We start from the raw sequence: 21,292 nt of genomic DNA on the forward strand, positions 1-21,292 counted from the left end.
CAAACACCCTTGGTAGGATTCAGACTGTGAAAATGCATTGGAAAGGAGAAAAAAGGCATTTCAAGAATATAACAGTAAAAAATCACAAGAAAGTCTACATTTATTTAACGAGGTTAGAAAACAGGTTTCAAAATCCATTAGGCAAGCAAAAAGGAAGTACACAAAGGCACAACTGGATGCCATAGAAGAAAATTTCCAAAACTATAATACAAGAGACTTCTACAGAACTTTCGCAGATAAAATACGAGGATATATCCCTCAAAATTTATGTTTCAGAAAACCTGATGGTAAATTAGCCCTAACAAACCAGGAAAACTGTCAAGTATTGGCTCAATATTTTTCTAACCTACTAAATTGCCCAGAACCTAGTTTAAGGTTTCCCAAAGAAATCAGTGCCAACGCTCAACCGGATTCATTACCACCAACACAGGAAGAAATCAAATGTCACATTAAAAACTTAAAAAATAATAGAACATCTGGCGAAGATGGCATTGTTGCAGAGCTATTAAAAAACCTAGGACCAAAGACGTTGCAAGAGCTCACAAAAATAATAACAAAAATATGGGAAACAGAAAAATTACGAGGATTGGAAATGTGCCCTTATTCACCCGTTACATAAAAAAGGAGACAGAACAAATGTCAATAACTACAGGGGAATCTCACTTTTACAAGTCACCTACAAAATTCTCTCAACATGCCTGCTGAAAAGAACACAAGAGCAGCTGGAACGCCAAATTGGTGATTATCAAGCAGGCTTTCGCCCCGGTCGCTCATGCACAGAACAAATATTTAATTTAAAGACAATATTAAAACACAAAGCAATTAGAAATGCCCCCATAATTTGTACATTTGTAGATTTTAAGAAAGCCTATGACTCAATTGACCGGCAATCTTTGTTTAACATTTTAGAGGAACTTGGACTTGACTCCAAAACACTAAGGCTTATCAAAGAATCACTGACAGACATTGTATCTAAAGTTAAATTCAGGGGAGAAATCTCTGAACCTTTTCTCATAAAAACTGGAGTACGTCAAGGTGACGGGCTATCTCCACTTCTGTTTAATATAGTCCTGGATAAAGTCATTAAGGAATGGGAAAAAGAATTAAAAAATCAATCCTACTGGAAACCAATCCATCTTGGTAGAACCAAAGACAACGTGGAGATATCTTGTTTAGCATTCGCGGACGACTTGGCCATACTTGCAGATGATGAAGAAATCGCCACCAAACAAATAGAGATCCTTAAGGAATGCGCGGATAAAGTAGGTTTACAAATTTCGTTTCAAAAGACAGAATTTTTCTGTACGAAATTCCATATACACAGTTTGAACACAAAATATGGAAAAATAAATAGAGTAAAACATTTTAAATACCTAGGTGAAATTTTGGAGCCAACCGGAGGAGAGAAAGTTGCACAGAAGATCAGACAACAGAAAATGAAGAGAGCATATGGTATGACACATGAAATATACAATAAAAAATGCATCTCCTCGAACACAAAAATCAGACACTACTGCGCAGTAATTAAGCCAGCAGCACTATATGCTAGTGAAACGCTCACACTCCACACAAAATGTGATTTAGAAAAAATACTAAAAGAAGAACGCAAAATTATGAGAAAGATTTTAGGTCCAAAATTAACAGAAGAAGGATACCGGATACAATCAAGAAGAACCACAGAAACTAGATCAAACCTGGCAGCAGACATAAGAAGGCGAAGATTAAAATTTTATGGACATGTCACTAGACTTCCCCCCACACGACTCACCAACAGAATTCTCACTTACATAGAAAAAGTCAAATCAACAACACCATGGATTAGCCAAGTAAAATTAGATTTACAAAAAGCAAATATTGAACTTAAAGATGTCAAAGATAGAAAAACTTTTAGAAATAAGGTGGAAAAGTGGATTGTATTGTCGGAGAAGGAAGCACTAAAGAGACCAGGAACAAAATGGACAGAAGAAAGAAAAAGAAAACATGGAGAACGAATGAAAGAAGTATGGAAGAAACGACGTCAGAAAGCTTTGCGTGATCCTTCTGGGTCCATTCGCGATAAGTAAGTAAGTATACACACACACACACACACACACACACACACACACACACACACACACACACACACACACACACACAAAGATGATGTGACTTACCAAATGAAAGTGCTGGCAAGTCGACAGACACACAAACATACACACAAAATTCAAGCTTTCGCAACAAACTGTTGCCTCATCAGGAAAGAGGGAAGGAGAGGGAAAGACGAAAGGATGTGGGTTTTAAGGGAGAGGGTAAGGAGTCATTCCAATCCCGGGAGCGGAAAGACTTACCTCAGGGGGGGAAAAAAGGACGGGTATACACTCACACACACACACACACACACACACACACACACACACACACATATCCATCCACACATATACAGACACAAGCAGACATATTTATGTCTGCTTGTGTCTGTATATGTGTGGATGGATATGTGTGTGTGTGTGCGAGTGTATACCCGTCCTTTTTTCCCCCTAAGGTAAGTCTTTCCGCTCCCAGGATTGGAATGACTCCTTACCCTCTCCCTTAAAACCCACATCCTTTCGTCTTTCCCTCTCCTTCCCTCTTTCCTGATGAGGCAACAGTTTGTTGCGAAAGCTTGAATTTTGTGTGTATGTTTGTGTTTGTTTGTGTGTGTATCGACCTGCCAGCGTTTTTGTTCGGTAAGTCACCTCATCTTTGTGTGTGTGTGTGTGTATATATATATATATATATATATATATATATATATATATATATATATATATATATATATGTACTGAATCAGACTGACCTGCACTGTAAGTATGAACAATGATCTCCTTCGACTGGGGGGGGGGGGGGGGGGGCAATAAACAGTTTTACAATAATTAACATCTTTTTGGTGTTTGATACAACATTGCACTAAATATACCTTATTTCACTCCTGATTCCTTCACTTTCCCACCAGCCAAAGCCAATTTGCAATCATTGATGTTGAGGACATATAGGTTTAGCAACTAGCACCAGAGTAAAAATGTTTACTTAAAATATACAGACCAAATCAGAGACATGTTTCACTAAAACTTAACTTCCAGAATGCTGAGCTTCACTAATTGACTCTCAATTGAATAAATTGTTAGAAGTTGATGGTGGACTCATACTTCATTAAAATTTTATGAAGTTGATGATTTAATTCCTTAGTTGTATGTCAAGTTTCTCTCTATTAACTAGTACTTACAGTCTTGGAATGGACCATCATCAGATTCAAGAGTTTGCCATAATTAGCTGGGCTGCACAATTTCAGATACTGCACATTCATAACCATTATATACGTGCCAGAATAATTATTGGTAGTTACATCACTTCTCTTGTATATTTATGTTGAATTTATGTAAAGCATGAAGACTAATGCTAGCCTATATAAAAATATACCACAGCAACCTTCAGTGCTTGGAGGAGGAGGCTGTTCACATGTCCATGCTATGTAGACAATTTACAGAGTGCTCGTGAGTATTAACTTCATTCCGAGTGTTGCTCTTTAGTAGGCTAACTTCCTTGATATATTACAGAGGAAAATGTTACTGTGTATGGAATCAGGAAACGAGGGCCAGGGTACTTCATACCACCATAAAGAGAAGTTCTTAGCACTTTCTGTACCAGCAGTTCACACAAGTCAGCAAGAACACATTAAAATGGCAAGTCTTTGTCTTGTATTGGTACCAAACTCATTACTAGAGGATTAAATGGCACATTGTATCATGTGGTGCAAAGAAATCCTCAAACAGTGTGGAAATGATACATCTCACTACGTGAATACTGTTGTTACAAGCAACAAAACAGCTTTATTTCCAAAATGAGTCAAGCAGTCATCAACCTGAAGATTTTTCTGAACACTGCAGTGCTTTAGTCCTGTTGGCTGCTGTCTTCCTCTGGCCTTTGAACCAACTTAGCCAGTTACAGGGACACTTACTATTTAACATGGATTCCAAACTACTGTGCAACTAACATTTTACACATCAGCAAACACTGCAAGAGGTGAAAAAAGTGACAAGTGACAGATAAAAATCCTAGGATTGACCAGGTACCGAACCTGTGATCTTTGATATGTACTCTGCCACTTCACCACTATATCACCAAACAAGCAACAGAACTTGGCTTTATTTTTGTAATTTTTAAGCAAGTCAAAAAACTAATCTGTTTTGAGGCTGCACCAGTCGCAGCCTGAAAGCCCCGACTGTAAAGTTAAAATGACATTAATTTTCTTCACTATAAGATGTGTGTCAGTATGTACTGGCATTCAGATTTCAGCAAGCATCCATTCAGAAAAAGTATATAGAATAAAGCCTTGCTCAAGATGCAGAGACACTTTAATATGTTTCAAGTCAAAACACTGATGAAGGATCTTTCATTACAGTATTGTTCGAAGACATAGACGAAATTTGTGGTGATTTTTCAGCAGCAATAAGCTTCAGAGTTATTGAGCAGCCACTCTCATATGACATTACCTGTCTTGCACAACTGAAGTTGAAGAACTTCTGCAGGCCTGAGACAGTGAGCGTGCCTAGTTTTCAGAAGGCGTGTGGGGAAAATAAATTGTTTGAGGAGTAGTTTTTAAGGGCGAGGAGATGCGTTGAGTGCAGTGGTGAGTGAAATTGAAACCTGCTGTTCTAGATTAGTTCAGAAAGACAATTGGTGAAGGAGGATGCTTTAAAGGATTCATTTTTCCACAGAGGTATTGTTTGTCCTGATATTACATGTATGTTTTGGGAGAATAGTGGTAGTTTCATAAAAAAACTGTGTACATTTGGAGCTACAAGTGATACAGGTTAAATACCATCAATTGTGACTGCAATAAAGTCTTTATTGTAAATTATCGTTAGTAGCCAGTATAACAATATATTAGGTTGGTGCATAAGTATGGAGGGTTTTTGTTTTGCATGCACTAGGGTAGATTCAAATATTGGGTGTGTGCATACCGCATCAGCGGGTGGCCGTATATGCATCTCTGCTTGGTTGCCATCAATTGGCTTGTGAAAACTCCAACCATTCCTATCATGTATTGCTACTGGTGATGAGAAATTGTATCTTTATGCTAGCATAAGGAAAAGAAAGGAATGGTTGAGACAAAACAAAGCAACAACTCCCTGTACAATGACCTGTGCACATCCACAAAAGATAGTTATGCATCTGGTGGGACAGCGACAGTGTGCTGTACTATAAATGGTTTCACCAAGATGTGACCATGACTACTGGCCTGTATTGTCAACAGCAGAAGCAGAAGCAATCCAAGAACAATGACAAGGAAGACCTTGTGAGTTGATGCTGCTCCGTGATAAGGCGTGCCCACATTGTGCTAGAGTGACAAAAAACACCATACAGGAGTTGGGTTGGGAAATCTTCCTCCATTCACCTTATTCACCTGATCTTTCACCCTCAGATTTTCGCCTATTAAACAACCTTCTGGGGTTTCCTTTCTTGATGAAAATGCGCTCCGAACATGATTCGATGAGTTCTTCACCTCAAAACCATGTGATTTCTACTGTCACTGAATTGAAAAGTTATCCTATCTCAGCAGACTGTTATAAATAGGCAAGGAAAATTGATGACTTAAAAGTCTCTGTGATGTATATCTGTTGTGTTCATTAAACTTACAGAAAAATGCTACAAACTTATGCACCAACCCAATAGTTTTTCTTATAATTTTGGGCTAGGGATCGTGAACAGTTCTCATGCTTTACCTTGCATTTGTAAGCAGTATTAACTATTATCATTACTCACAGTTTTTGTTTGCCGCACCATTCTTTACATTCTTCTACACTTATATGGTAGATTCAAGTACAAAGCACACTCATTAATACTAAATATATTCTTGCAATTCGTTTTTATGTGCGGAATGAATTTCTTTTGTTTCGTTTTGCTGTAGCAAGAGTGTCTGCTGTTGTGTGTGTGTGTGTGTGTGTGTGTGTGTGTGTGTGTGTGTGTGTGTGTGTGTGTGTTTTTAATTACTGAACTTTTTTCTGAACTTAGGATGTATAACACAGGATAGCTTGTTTTCAGTAAACTGTAAAGACTGGTTCTATTCAGTAATTTGATATCCAGAATGCTGCCTGATTTCTCCATTTTGCCATGATAATCAATTGGTTGAACTGTGTGTACCTTAATTACTTGTTGTCAAACTTGTCAAGAGTTAACTGCATTTGAAGATGCTTAACTTAGTAATTAGCTTGATGAAGTTCAATTTCTTTAATAACTTCTTTATGTTTGTTCTTTTAAGGTGCTAATGGGGAGTTACCCAATTGCTCAGCTCCGAGAACCATATTCAGCAATTCAGTTTCTTGGGGAGAGAATGGATTTACCACATTTACTACAAATTAAGCATCCTGAGGGAGATGAGGAGTGGTCTGCAATGGACATCTGTGATGGTAAGAATCTACTACGATATACCAGTGCTCCTGAAAACTATCCCTGGCACTCCTCCTATAAAAAAGAAAATCTTGAATGGCTGATAGATGAGCCATGAATTCCGATTTACATTCATAGTTCATGCTCTGTATTAATCTTTTGCAGCTACATTATTATTTATTGAATGTCATGAAATGTCATATCTTTTGGCAATTTGCTGTGTTATTACAGAATAAAATAACTAAAATGACAAGACCCAAACATTGTTTTCAGTAGTGTATTATTAAAGGTTTTAACAGATGTGACTGAATTACTCCTTGCTTACATTATGGTCTTATTTTTCATGTTTCAGGGTGGGCTCAGAAACGTGGTTTTTTCACAGCAAGGACATCACGCCTCGATTCATATCGAGCAGCAAATCATCTGTTACGTATGGCACTTGATGGAAAAATATGTCTTTGCATGCGGCCAGCAGGCTACAGCAACAATAAAGGTAAGGATTCTATAAATATTTGTAACAGTTGCATGATTTAGAGACATGTATTTCTAAATCAGTAGGTATTGGGGAGAAAAAAGGATCAGTTATTAACTAAATGGGCATATCATATCCTATACATTATAAAGGTAATTTCTCCATTGTCTGAATCCCACTGACAACTAAAGTTAGTTCAGTATAGCAAGAAAAAGAACTGGTTTGCCACTTGAGACAGTTCTTAGGAATATTCATTTGTAATCAGCAAAAATAATGATTCTGAACAATTTCACCTTTTATGAGTAAGGCACATAGTATTTTCCATATACAGTGGAACTTCAATTTTACATTCTCTGATTTTATGTTTTTTGCAATCCTACACCATAAATTCATGGCTCAAAAGACAGATGGTTTGCACCACGGTTGGTGGTGGAATGCAGGAAATCTTTTAGGCAATTGTGGAGAGAAGAGATGTGGAGAGGGAATGCTGATGTAATCCTCGATCGGTATTGCCAACACAAGTTGCAACATTTAACTTCACTGCGGAACTATGATACAATTACTGCTAGGTAGGTTGCAGTGATAATGGTAAAACAAGACAGTTGATGCATAGTGTTCAGACCGAACCAATAAATGAGGAAGGGATCCAACCACCACCTTTTTTTGTGCCACTTATAACTAAGTCTCATCTTTTTACATGTATATCCGATGTACTATATTCTGCAACAACAGCAATTGTCAACATTTTAAATTCAAACGCTGAGTCTCGAAGAATATGCTTAATCATGATCGAGGAAACATCGCCCATTTCTGATTAGTGAAGTGTTATTGGCTGGCGACTTGTTAAGTCACCCAATAGCCAGCGAAGTCACTACACCACACTAACACAAGTAAAATGAGCTACTGAATACGTGTAGGGTGGGAGTTACCTGTTGTTGATGTGATTGCAGGTGGGGGTGAAAGCATTTTGTAAAGTGCTGAAAGTGTACTTTTCATGCAGATGATATGCTATGACAGAGATGTGATATGGAAACAGAACGAGAGTTTCGCAATAGCTCATTTTAAAGACTTTCATGTTCAAATCTGACATGATACAGTCGCAGCAACTATGTACACCACTCATGTATGTACTTTGCACCACACACTGTAGATCACAAAGATTGGCAGCAGTGATAGATAGCATGAAGCGAAACTGTAGCACATGAGCACTCTTTAAAATTTACATTTCACACAGTGTAGAGAATTCACTGAGCCCACTTCTAATAAGCTTGTGACATGAATTGGGGAAGTAAACTCATTTTTGCATGTCTCTGTTTCTCTCAAAAAGCCTAAAATAACATTTTAACGTTGGTGAGCATATGAAGTGCAGCTCATATTAAACAATAATAGCAATGGTGACAAAGAGTGTCATTAAACTGATGTCCGCATTTATGCTTATGGTTTAACACCACTTGGCTGTTGTGATGTTTTTGGTTTAATTCACCATGCAGTGTTGCTCATACATTTCACCCACTGTTACAAATGGTACAAGACATTTTCTATTGGATTAAGATTGGGTGATTTAATGGGCTAGTCAAGATGAGATATGCTGGCTAAGTGTTTGTCAAAGCAGGATTGTATGTGTGCAGCCCTTTGAACATGGCTGTTGACTTACTGGAAGACAGTAGGGTACACAGCAAACTCATCATGAAGATACAGAAGAAAGGGCTACACTTGGGCACCTACAGTGTTGAAATAAGCATCCTGGCTCATGTTCACAGTAACCTCAATGAGTAGGCCTATACCTGGGACAGAATAACAAAGTAATCTACAGCAGGAAAGGAGCGGATGTTATCATTTTGCCATTACACCAAAGCGCCATATGGCTCCAGTACAGCAGCAGCTGCGCAGTTCTATTTAAAGTATTTATGCTTCCCGCGTTATCGTGTAGTACTGAGTTCACGTTGTAGCATCTTAAGGGGATACGGAATCGGATTTTGGGTTAAAAAATCGAATTTTTTTTATTGGCGTATTATATTCTGCCATGTTTCCTCTTTAAAATGACGTATCATACATAGCTCTACTACAATTATAACTATTTTATTTTTATATATTTGTGAGATCGGGTATTGCGCTTTAGTTATACATGTCTCTCGTGGCTGACCATGAACTTTTTGGCAGTACCTTTAAAGTGACATGAATTCAAATATCCCGGTTTCCAGCGACTATTTATACACTAGTTGCCCGAAAATGTTTCTCTCTGGTTTCCTCAAGTTACTCTTTGACTTTGTGGCGGGACTGTTTTGTAAACAGTGTGATATAAGAAAGTAGTTGTTGTTGAGTTATTTCGTATTTAGTGCTTCATTTTTCGCAGTGAAAATGCCTAGAGCTAAAGCAAAAGTATTTAAAAAGCGTGTGAACTGGCAAAAGAAAAGAAATAATGATTCATTAGCAAAGCAAAGCAGTTCATCATCATCACTGTTGGAAAATGTGAATCCACTTATTACTGATTTGCCGAACGAACTTACACCAAATGAAAACAGTGCTTCTCATAAAAAACTAAGAGATTTGGAAGAGAAATATAATTTACTTGATAGAGGGAATGAAGTTTTTGAACTCATTGATACGAATATATTGTGTGAAGCTCTTGAAAACAGTTTGTGCTGCAAAAAATGTCATGGAAACGTTTCTCTGAAAGTAGAATCCCATGTTGGCCTGGCTGCCCAGTTTAATTTAATATGCAGTGTTTGTAAATACAGCTGTAAGTTTCCAAGTTCGGTTTCAGTAACTGTAAATAATGGATACAAGAAAACTGAACTTTATAGTGTAAATATTAGGTTAGTTTATGGATTGCGAGCAATTGGTAAGGGCAAAGCAGCTGGTGATATGCTATGTGGTGTTCTAAATCTTCCAAGTGCACCTTCAAAGTTTGAAGCTTACAATTATGTACTAGGATCTGCAGTTGAAGATATAGCACAGAAGTCAATGCAGGTTGCTGTGGAAGAAGCAGTGGAAGAAAATGACGGCAGTCGTGACCTCACAGTGGCGTTTGATGGCACGTGGCAGAAAAGGGGCCACACCTCCAACAATGGTGTTGTAACAGCAACTAGTGTTGATACTGGCAAGGTTATTGATGTTGCAATAATGTCTAAATACTGTAGGTGCACAGACAGGCTGAAAAATGAACACAGTGATGACTGTATTGCTAATTATTATGGTAGTAGTGGTGGCATGGAGGTTGCTGGGGTGAAGAAAATTTTTCATCGCTCTTCACAGTGGTATAATGTTGGCTATGTCAAATATCTGGGAGATGGTGACTCTAAAGCATTCAAAGAAGTTTTGGAAAGCAAACCATATGGGAACAGTGTAAATATAAGCAAACTTGAATGTATAGGACATGTGCAGAAGAGAATGGGTGCCAAGCTGAGAAGGTTAAAATCAGTTATGAAAGGGAAAAAACTAGATGATGGGAAAACCTTGGATGGCAGAGGAAGATTGACTGATTCCATAATAGACCACATTCAGAACTGCTATGGCCTTGCAATCAGGCAAAATACAGGCAATCTTGAAGAAATGAGGAGAGCTATATGGGCTTTATATTTCCACACCGCATCCACGGATGAGCATCCACAACATGGTTTGTGCCCCAAAGGTGAAAACAGCTGGTGTAAATACAATAGGGGACTAACAACAGGAGAGAAATACATTCACCACCACAGTCTACCATCAGCCATCATGGCAGAAATAAAGCCCATTTTCAGAGATCTGGCTGACAGAAGTCTTCTGATGAAATGTCTTCACGGTAAAACGCAGAACCCCAACGAGTGCTTGAATAGTGTGATATGGCATCGTCTCCCAAAAACAGTGTTTGTCGGAATTAATACACTACATTTTGGTGTGTATGATGCTGTGGCAACCTTCAATCTTGGAAATATAACTAAATGCCAGGTCCTTCAAAAGTTGGGTATGTGTGTTGGTTCCCGTACGGTACGTGCTATGTTCTTTTTAGATCAGCACAGACTAAGGCATGCTGATAATATAATCAAGACATTAGTGAAAAAAGCAAGACAGGTGCAGAGGGGTGCCAAAAGAAGACTTGAAGATGATTATGAAGACTGTGAAGGGGGTATTAGCTACGGATCAGGAATGTTTTAATCTTCTTTCTCCGTTTCCCGTAAGTTTACTTTTTACTTCATCTAGGAACATTATCTCAGGTACTGGTCAACCTAGAAGTCTGAAATTTTTATGATGTAGTGACATAGGTCCCTATTACATACTGAAACAACGATTTTTTAATTACTTGATTTACAAAAGACTTAGGGGTGATAGTCTAGTAAAAAGCGATGGAAAAAATTTACTTAAAAATAAATGTACAATATCTCTGTAAGAAAATACTTTGACAATAAACTGTTGTTTCAGTATTGTTGTAACATATGAATGCACATACAGTAAAATTTTTACCTCTCTGTCTCCAGTAGTTTGTGAGAAAATGTTCCCTATAGTAGGCATATATTAACATTGCGGGGATAGGTGATTCCGTATCCCCTTAATAGTCTTAGCACTTTTCAAAGAAATTTCACATGATGTCGCAGATCACAATTGTTGTATGCAGTTGTGACTGCAGATCAATATGACAGCTGTGCACAGAACAGAAGGTGTGACCAAACTTGTACTCTGATTGGTTATTGCTATGGTAGTGTCTTGTAAGTAATGAGCCATCTTATCACTTTTTTAAATTGTGATCCAGGTAGGCCTATAAAATATGATACGTAAATGTCCCCATAACAACCTCCAGCTTGAACTACACCTTCCACACACCACAGAATAAATAACTCATTGGGTTATTCATGCCTCCGAAACTTGTGTAGTTTGAAAATAGGCAAAATCTCAACTTGTGAGACTACACAACTCCAGTCAGTTACTTTCCAGTTTGTGCATCGTCCACCCAGTGAAGACATACAGCTGTATTTGCCACAGTGAGCAGTGGCCTTACGCCAATTAACTGACTGCATATGACCACTACATGCAGATCTTCTGCAATGTTCCTTTGAAAACTTGTTGAGGTGAACCTGCATTCACTGACAGCAGCAATTCATGTTGCATTTGAAAATGATAGCTAGGGTCTTTTTATGACTACTGTTACTGTGTTACATGTCTGTGAGTGATATATCTTTCCTTGTTGAGCAGTCTGCATTGATACATCAACAAATGGAGCAGCTTCAGTCAATATGTTGTCATTAGGATGTCAAACACAGTAGCTTCTTTTTGCCATCCTGTCACATCTCCATGTCAACCCGTCTTATTGTGCTGATTCCATATAACTGACTGTCACATACAAACTACTTCACTGTCATGAATTACTTTAGAAGTGGAGGGTTGCATTAACTCCTTGTATCAGTTTTACACCATTTACAGCAGACATTCCAAAGCCATTGATTTTTATGAAATATTGTGGAATTTGTTGCTTTAACTGGTAGTTATTGAATGCTGAAACATGCATTTGGCCTCCTTTTTCCTCGAAACCAAGGTTCATGCATAATCTTAAAGTGACATTTTATTTCCCGGGTAACAAACTACGATGTAATGTTGAAAAACAGTGCCAAAATCGGAAAAAATGCCAAAATTAGCAAAAATAACAGAAACATTGACAAAAAACTCTGAATTTGGCAAAGAAGTAACACCATATTTGACAAAAAATATAATCAAATCTGGTAAGAAACTAACACTGTATTCAGCAAAAAAATACTGAATTTGGCAAAAAATAGCACTGCATTTGGCAGAAGAATTACACCAGATTTGCCATAAAACTGCAGCAAAGTTGGCGAACAATAATAACAAATTTGGTAAAAAAAAAAAAAAAAAAAAAAAAAAAAAAAAAAAAAAAAAAAAAAAAAAAAAACCCACGGAAATTGGAAAAAATAACATTACCATTGGAATGAAATAATATTGAAATTGACCAAAAAAATATTAAAAGTGTAAAAAATGAATTAGGCAACAAAACAGCACTGAATTTGGGCATAAAATAAAACAATTCTTTCCTCTCCCTAGAAATAACCAATAACATCTGTTAAGAATGTGTTACAAAATGGTACTTTACTTTAGTACAGTTTAATGTATGGCCCTTGATGTCCTGTCACTAATTCAGTGAAATTTAGGCAACTTTGCAGTGTCTGATATTGTCACTCTGTCTGAAAGTAATATTGCAGACATTCTTCATCATCTTATTACTCTGTAAATATTGACTGCTAAGTCGGAATGTACAGTAGCCTTGCGGGAACTATATGGAGCTGGCTGCAGGTACAATGTTACCACGATTGGCGGCACTCTCTTTTTTGGCTGTCCACACTTTTGGCGGACATATGTGACACAGAGAAAAACGTGATGCAGAAGCAGAAAGAGGTCCAGGTATGTGAGTGTCATCTGGAGGCTGCTGCATGGAACTGAGAGGTACCAAATGAAAGGTTGCTGTTGCACCTGTGTGGTGGTGGCCTCTCGGTGTATTTGTTGTGTACCTCTTGCTTGCTACACAACACATTCATTGGTTTCCATAAGTCAACAGTGTCATCATCCTCTGAATTTCCTCAGATGGACTGTTTGCCAAACATTATGTCCTCACTTTTAACAACACAGTAATTTTCTTGAAATAATTAAGTAACAGTGTTGGATCTTCATCTACACATTTTACATCTACATCTACATACATACTCCGCAATCCACCATACGGTGTGTGGCGGAGGGTACCTCATACCACAACTAGCATCTTCTCTCCCTGTTCCAATCCCAAACAGGACAGAAAAATGACTGCCTATGCCTCTGTACGAACCCTAATCTCTCTTATCTTATCTTTGAGGTCTTTCCGCGAAATGTAATTTGGCGGCAGTAAAATTGTACTGCAGTCAGCCTCAAATGCTGGTTCTCTAAATTTCCTCAGTAGCGATCCACGAAAAGAACGCCTCCTTTCCTCTAGAGACTCCCACCCGAGTTCCTGAAGCATTTCTGTAACACTCGCGTGATGATCAAACCTACCAGTAACAAATCTAGCAGCCTGCCTCTGAATTGCTTCTATGTCCTCCCTCAATCCGACCTGATAGGGATCCCAAACGCTCGAGCAGTACTCAAGAATAGGTCGTATTAGTGTTTTATAAGTGGTCTCCTTTACAGATGAACCACATCTTCCTAAAATTCTATCAATGAACTGAAGACGACTATCTGCCTTTCCCACAACTGCCATTACATGCTTGTCCCACTTTATATCGCTCTGTAATGTTACGCCCAAATATTTAATCGACGTGACTGTGTCAAGCGCTACACTACTAATGGAGTATTCAAACATTACATGACTGTGACTGTGTCAAGCGCTACACTACTAATGGAGTATTCAAACATTACACGATTCTTTTTCCTATTCATCTGCATTAATTTACATTTATCTATATTTAGAGTTAGCTGCCATTCTTTACACCAATCATAAATCCTGTCCAAGTCATCTTGTATCTTCCTGTTGTTGTTGTTGTTGTTGTTGTTGTTGTTGTGGTCTTCAGTCCAGAGACTGGTTTGATGCAGCTCTTCATGCTACTCTATCCTATGCAAGCTTCTTCATCTCCCAGTACCTACTGCAACCTACATCCTTCTGAATCTGTTTATTGTATTCATCTCTTGGTCTCCCTCTATGATTTTTACCCTCCATGCTGCCTTCCAGTACTAAATCGATGATCCCTTGATGCCACAGAATATGTCCTACCAACCAATTCCTTCTTCTAGTCAAGTTGTGCCACAAATTTCTCTTCTCCCCAATTCTATTCAATACCTCCTCATTAGTTATGTGATCTACCCATCTAATCTTCATCATTCTTCTGTAGCACCACATTTCGAAAGCTTCTATTCTCTTCTTGTCCAAACTATTTATTGTCCATATTTCACTTCCATACATGCTACACTCCATACAAATACTTTCATAAACGACTTCCTGACACTTAAATCTATACACAATGTTAACAAATTCCTCTTCTTCAGAAACGCTTTCCTTGCCATTGCCAGTCTACATTTTATTTCCTCTCTACTTTGACCATCATCAGTTATTTTGCTCCCCAAATAGCAGAACTCATTTACTACATGAAGTGTCTCATTTCCTAATCTAATTCCCTCAGCATCACCCGACGTAATTCGATTACATTCCATTATACTCGTTTTGCTTTTGTTGATGTTCATCTTATATCCTCCTTTCAAGACACTGTCCATTCCGTTCAACTGCTCTTCCAGGTCCTTTGCTGTCTCTGACAGAACTACATCATCGGCGAACCTCGAAGTTTTTATTTCTTCTCCATGGATTTTAATACCTACTCTGATTTTTTTCTTTTGTTTCCTTTAATGCTTGCTCAATATACATATTGAATAACATTGGGGATAGGCTACAACCCTCTCTCACTCCAACCACTGCTTCCCTTTCATGCCCCTCGACTCTTATTTCTGCCATCCGGTTTCTGTACAAATTGTAAATAGCCTTTCGCTCCCTGTATGTTACTCCTGCCACCTTCAGAATTTGAAAGAGAGTATTCCAGTCAACATTGTCAAAAGCTTCTCTAAGTCTACAAATGTTAGAAACATAGGTTTGCCTTTCCTTAATCTATCTTCTTAGATAAGTTGTAGGGTCAGTACTGCCTCACATGTTCCAATATTTCTACGGAATCCAAACTGATTTTCCCCGAGGTCGGCTTCAACCAGTTTTTCCATTCGTCTGTAAAGAATTCATGTTAGTATATTGGAGCTGTGACTTATTAAACTGATAGTTCGGTAACTTTCACATCTGTCAACACCTGCTTTCTTTGGGATTGGAATTATTATATTCTTCTTGAAGTCTGAGGATATTTCGCCTGTCTCATACATCTTGCTCATTAGATGGTAGAGTTTTGTCAGGCCTGGCTCTCCCAAGGCTGTCAGTAGTTCTAATGGAATGTTGTCTACTCCTGGGGTCGTGTTTCAACTTAGGTCTTTCAGTGCTCTGTCAAACTCTTCACGCAGTATCATATCTCCCATTTCATCTTCACCTACATCCTCTTCCATTTCCATCATATTGTCCTCAAGAACATCGCTCTTGTATAGACCCTCTATATACTCCTTCCACCTTTCCGCTTTCCCTTCTTCGCTTAGAACTGGATTTCCATCTGAGCTCTAGATATTCATGCAAGTGGTTCTCTTTTCTCCAAAGGTCTCTTTAATTTTCCTGTAGGCAGTATCTATCTTACCCCTACTGATATGTGGCTCTACATCCTTACATTTGTCCTCTAGCCATCCCTGCTTAACCATTTTGCACTTCCTGTTGATCTCATTTTTGAGATGTTTGTATTCCTTTTTGCCTGCTTCATTTACTGCATTCTTATGCAGATATTAAGGAAACAATAACTTGTCAGGATATTAATACTGAAGAATTTTCCTAGAAGCTCATGCATGTGTAACACATCATAAATTTTCTTGCACTCACATACCCTGTTGGTTGATGTGCTAAAACTGGGAGAAAAGTAGATGCTAGACAACAGAATGAAGAAAAAGAAAAAAAGCCACACAAGTCATGTTGACCCAACATGTGTGTTAATGAGTGATCTCCATCCTCTCATATCTGCAGAACTGTGTCAGTCTTCTTTTCTGTTCTCTAATATTTCTGAAGTTCTCAACTGTAGACCCTAGCAGATAATATCTGGTAATTCCCTTGTTTTGTTTCAGTTGCTCTTAGCCTGGCCTTAGTTTTCTACAATTGGTTGATAGTATTTTAACCTATTTTTATGCATGTTAAGCCACTATTCCTCTGTAACATTGTGTTCTGTTCTATTTCTGATAGTAAGTAACATCATTTCTAAAGTAACGAGTAACTTTTCTTTCTTTTAGAATTATGGGAAAACCATGAGTATGTTGAAACTGTGCACTGGGTTCAGGCAAAAGGACAAGAGAACAACACAGAGCTGAAGGATGGAACTGAGTCATCTGATGAAGAAAGTGATACATCTGAGAAGCAGATTAGTCATGAAAATACAGGAGAAAAAAATGAGGGTGATTCAGAGGAGGAAGATGATGAAGAAGAAGAGTCTGTTGGCGCAGTTGGATATAGCAACAAATTTATGGGCCTCGACACAAGTGATTAATAAAACTTGAATACTGTACTTATTGTTATAAGTGAGAGCTGTGAAGTTCATCATAATATAAATTTAAAATTATGAATATCCATATGTTAAAAATGTACAATTAAATCTTGATTGTTCTTCTAAGAGTTGCCGTCATTCAGCATTATATTACATACAACAACACCCACAAGGGAACAGTCCAATCTGACATGTCGAAACCTGCCCCAGAATTTTTTTATGTAGGAAGAATACACCAAAAGTAACACAAGGCCAAGATTTTAGCTGCTACTACACATTGCAAATATTTCTTAAAAATGTTGAAAATTGCCAAATTTTTTAGCTCACCAGGTATCTGGAGAAATATATGCCCCTGCCATGGATGTAGCAGACTGCACATGTGCAACACAGCAGGCACATATCCTTAAGCAGGTATTACACAACGATCTGCCACAAAGGGTGCTGGTCTAGCGCTACAGCCGTCTAACGGTAGAATGGGCGAAACTACGAAAATTACCAGACACGTTAGCCAGGTGCTTTCTGCTTGTTATTTGCTTATTGTTCGATGGCTAGTAGTTATTTTCAGCTTTTGTGTTGGGGATTTTCCGTGTTTTTTTCAATAAGTAGGTTTTCATAAATGCAGATTTTTTTTTATGCCAGGAGACTAATACTAGCTGTTTGTGAAAGCATTTTTTTCTTTTAATTACTTTGCGTTATAGAAATGAAATTGTGGAAAGAGGTGTTAAGTGTCTTAATTCAGGCATACGGCGAGGAAAGGTGTCCATACGACCCATTGTATCATAATATGGTACGTTGGCAATCGTTCAATTGTTTCTTTCTTAGTAATATGCGTTTAATGTTACATGGTGATTTTTCACCCACCAGGGTAGGGTAGCCAAGAGCACTAACACGCTGCTTCCTGGACTCTGGTAGGTGCGCCAGCCCTGGATCGAATCTGCCCAGCAGATTAACGACGAGGGCCGGTGTGCCTGCCAGCCTGGATGTGGTTTTTAGGAGGTTTTCCACATCCCCCTAGGTGAATACCAGGCTGGTCCCCATGTTCCAACTCAGTTACATGCGTTGCAGACATTTGATACACGTTCACACTATTTTACAATTTACACTGGATACAGACAATTGGGGTACACTGTTTCCGTCCTGGGGGAATTGGGGGGGGGGGGGGGGGTTACGGGGTAGTGGCAAGAAGGGCATCTGGCCACGCCTAAAAACTAACCTTGCCAACTCCATTGTAACCATGCTGACCCTGTGGAACTAAGGCGTAAGCGATAGATAGTTACATGGTGATTTTAGGTTTGTATCGTAATGCCTTAGCTTACAAATGTTCATGTTTGATTTGATTGCATCTCTTGCTTTATTTCAGCATGCCAGAAAAGAGAAACTGGCAGTGATAGTGAGAAAGTCCGTGCAGTTTCGCCCAGTGCGACAGATGATGACTGAAAAACTCTCAGTAGCACATTGCATTCCATTTTCCAAACTTGGAAAAATAACACAAGTGCACCTTTAAGTACTGGTCCTTGAAAGTTTTGCAAATTGCAGTGCATACACCCACAACAACTTTTGAAATGGTGGGCTGTGCTATTCTGTGGCTAAAAGCCACATTCTTAAATGATTTCCCACTCACCTGGAAACATAATGTTACAACCAGCCTGCAACATAACAGGGCATGTACTGTGGTATTTTATCAGTGATCTAGGCTGGTATGATCATAAAACATATGATTTAATTCTTACTTTCAAGAAGGTGAGAGCCTCCCTCATGACACTGTCACTCTTGCTAATTCCACCTTCTATTATAGACAGCAGCTTCTAGAAACGGGCCATGTCCACCCTCATGAAGTTCCGAAATTCTTGCGGATCTTTGGGCCTTGGTTCTTTATGATCCCCTGCCTTTGTTCCTTCTTTTCAGCCAGGTTCGAACTCAACAACATCTGGCTTTTCGTTTTTGTTGTTGTTGTCCTGCCCTAATCCAAAGATTTACTGTCAATAATAAATAATGATGATAAACAATTTCTTTTAAATAGGAACCTTTAGCTTACATAAATAATTTGAACGAATGACATTCCAATATATCATATGGTTCCCCCTTGTGTTTCGCACGGTAGACTGAATTACTTTACAAGAGATCAGCTGCTTCTATTTGAATTTCGCGCGTTATTACCTTCTACTTTGCATGAGTGCCGGGTATATCCCACGTGGATGGTGTAATAAGTCTATGTGAACCAGCCTGTAGTTACAGATATGCATGTTTGAGGTGCTGGTGCATAGGTGTACAGTTTACACACATGATGTAATAGGGGCTCTAGTTGATGGCACATTGGTAAACAGATAACATGGCATGATGCAGCCATAACTTGTAAAGCGAATTTCAGTTTCCATTGGTAGTTCCTCTGACACAATTGTTCACAGTTACTATTTGCTTGAATTTGGAACTTATTTAATATCCATAATAATTAGCAGTGGTTGCTAACAGCATCAGTCTTTGTGCAAGTTGCAGAGTTTCACAGAATGTGGAATCCAACCCTGCAAAGATGAAATATGAAGAATGGTGTAGAATTGAAATCACTGGCCTCATCTGAAGAAGTTTATCATTTTGAGCGAAAAAAAGACAAGAGTTACCTGCAGTTGCTGAATGCTATGACATATTCATATTCAACAATGCCAGTGATTACTGTTTCTGCTGCTTTGTCTCTGTCTTCAGAAACATCAGGGCAAAAAGACTGTTTACTTGCAAAAATCTTGGAGCTGACATAGCAAAATTTGGAAAAATTGGAGAAAATAATTTCTCATACTATATCGGAAAAGTCTTCGTATCAGTTGCAGAAATTAATTCATTGTTTTTGTTGGATTCTTGGCCTGGACATAATGACGCCTCTGTTTAGGATGACAACAAAAAGACTTAATATAATAATATAATTTCCAATAGCTCTTTGTCATTCCAGGTTTATTAGTGGAAGAGTTGTTAAACTTGAGACAGTTCTCACTGTCAATTTCCATCACCACACTTTACGAATTTGATCAAATATGCCTGCTATGCAGCAAGTCAGGTACAGATTTAGAAATGGCTGCTTATTATCAAAATTTCACTGACATTAATAAATGGTTTAAAGCTAATTCACTGTCATTAAACTTTGAAAAGACTCACTAGAGGCAGCTCAGAATCTGTAAGAGATTTCATTCCAACATTTGCATAACGTATGAAGACAAGCAGATTGAAGAGATTGACAGTGTTAAATTTCTGCCATTACAACTCAATAATAAATTCAGTTGGGGGGGGGGGGGGGGGTGCCTAAACGAGTCTGTATTTGCAGTGAAATGACATCAGGTGTAGGAGATATAAATATAAAAAAACTTCCATACTTTGCTTACTTTCATTACATTATGTCAAACGGTATCACATTCTGGGGTAACTCGTCAAACCGAGCAGAATATTTTAATGTGCAAATTCAAGAACATCATACAGAAACCTGTTCAAGGAACTTTGTGTTCTAACCACTGCTTCTCAGTGTATTTATTCCTTCATGAAATGTGTTGTAAGTATATATCTCCATCTCCAACCAATAGCTCAATACATAGTATCAATAATAGGAATAAGAACAATCTACACGAAGACCTAAAATCACTTACCTTGGTCCAGAAAGGTATCCAATATTCAGGAACACACGTTTTCAATAAATCACCAGCAACCATAAAAAAACTTTGTTTCAGGTAAAGCACAGTCTAAACAGAGTTTGAAGACTTTCTGATAGGCAACGACTGTCACTAGATGCCAGGAGCGTACAGAAGTGATAACATATATTTCCTTAAATGCTGTGAAGAAGTACGTTTAGTGGGAAGTATATCCCCCACAGCCTGCGAAAGGGGTAGCAGGGACTGATAGACCAGCTTAAGTAAAAATATGTTAGATTTCAGTTTTGATAACACTTGGCCACAGTGGTTGAGATTAGGTATTTTGTGTATGATAAACTTATAAAAATTGCATAACGATGTTTCATTCTGACATTGTTAATTCTGTAAATAATAGCAGGTCCAGTTTATTGTAATGTTTTCACCTATTTTGACAATCTCCTGACAAATGATCAGGGTAGTTAGTATTGTATTCAGATGTTTTATGTTATAGTTTCTGACTTGTTCCACACCTGCAAGAGTCATCTCATTTTTGGGTGTACGGAACGAATCGAATATCATCTAATCTCATCTAACTGTCTTACTCCATTCCAGTTCTGTATAAATAAAACTAGTAATTATTATATTATTAAGTGCCTGACAACATAAATTTTTTGTCAGGTGTGCCTGGTTTAAGGAAAATG

The 21,292-nt window shown here is 38.1% G+C and overlaps 1 protein-coding gene across 1 annotated transcript in view; it reads left to right on the plus strand.

The window, feature by feature from the left end:
- LOC124799656 (guanine nucleotide-binding protein-like 1) overlaps nucleotides 1-17,112 on the plus strand; it is a 67,219-nt gene extending 50,107 nt beyond the window's left edge. The window contains exons 10-12 of the mRNA XM_047262937.1: nucleotides 6,278-6,425; nucleotides 6,758-6,898; nucleotides 16,736-17,112. Coding sequence (XP_047118893.1) covers nucleotides 6,278-6,425; nucleotides 6,758-6,898; nucleotides 16,736-16,989 — 543 coding nt within the window. The 3' untranslated portion in view covers nucleotides 16,990-17,112. The remainder of the gene's footprint in view (nucleotides 1-6,277; nucleotides 6,426-6,757; nucleotides 6,899-16,735) is intronic.
- The last annotated feature ends 4,180 nt before the right edge of the window (nucleotides 17,113-21,292 follow it).

This window comes from Schistocerca piceifrons, chromosome 1 (assembly GCF_021461385.2).
Source record: "Schistocerca piceifrons isolate TAMUIC-IGC-003096 chromosome 1, iqSchPice1.1, whole genome shotgun sequence".
NCBI classification, from domain to species: domain Eukaryota; kingdom Metazoa; phylum Arthropoda; class Insecta; order Orthoptera; family Acrididae; genus Schistocerca; species Schistocerca piceifrons.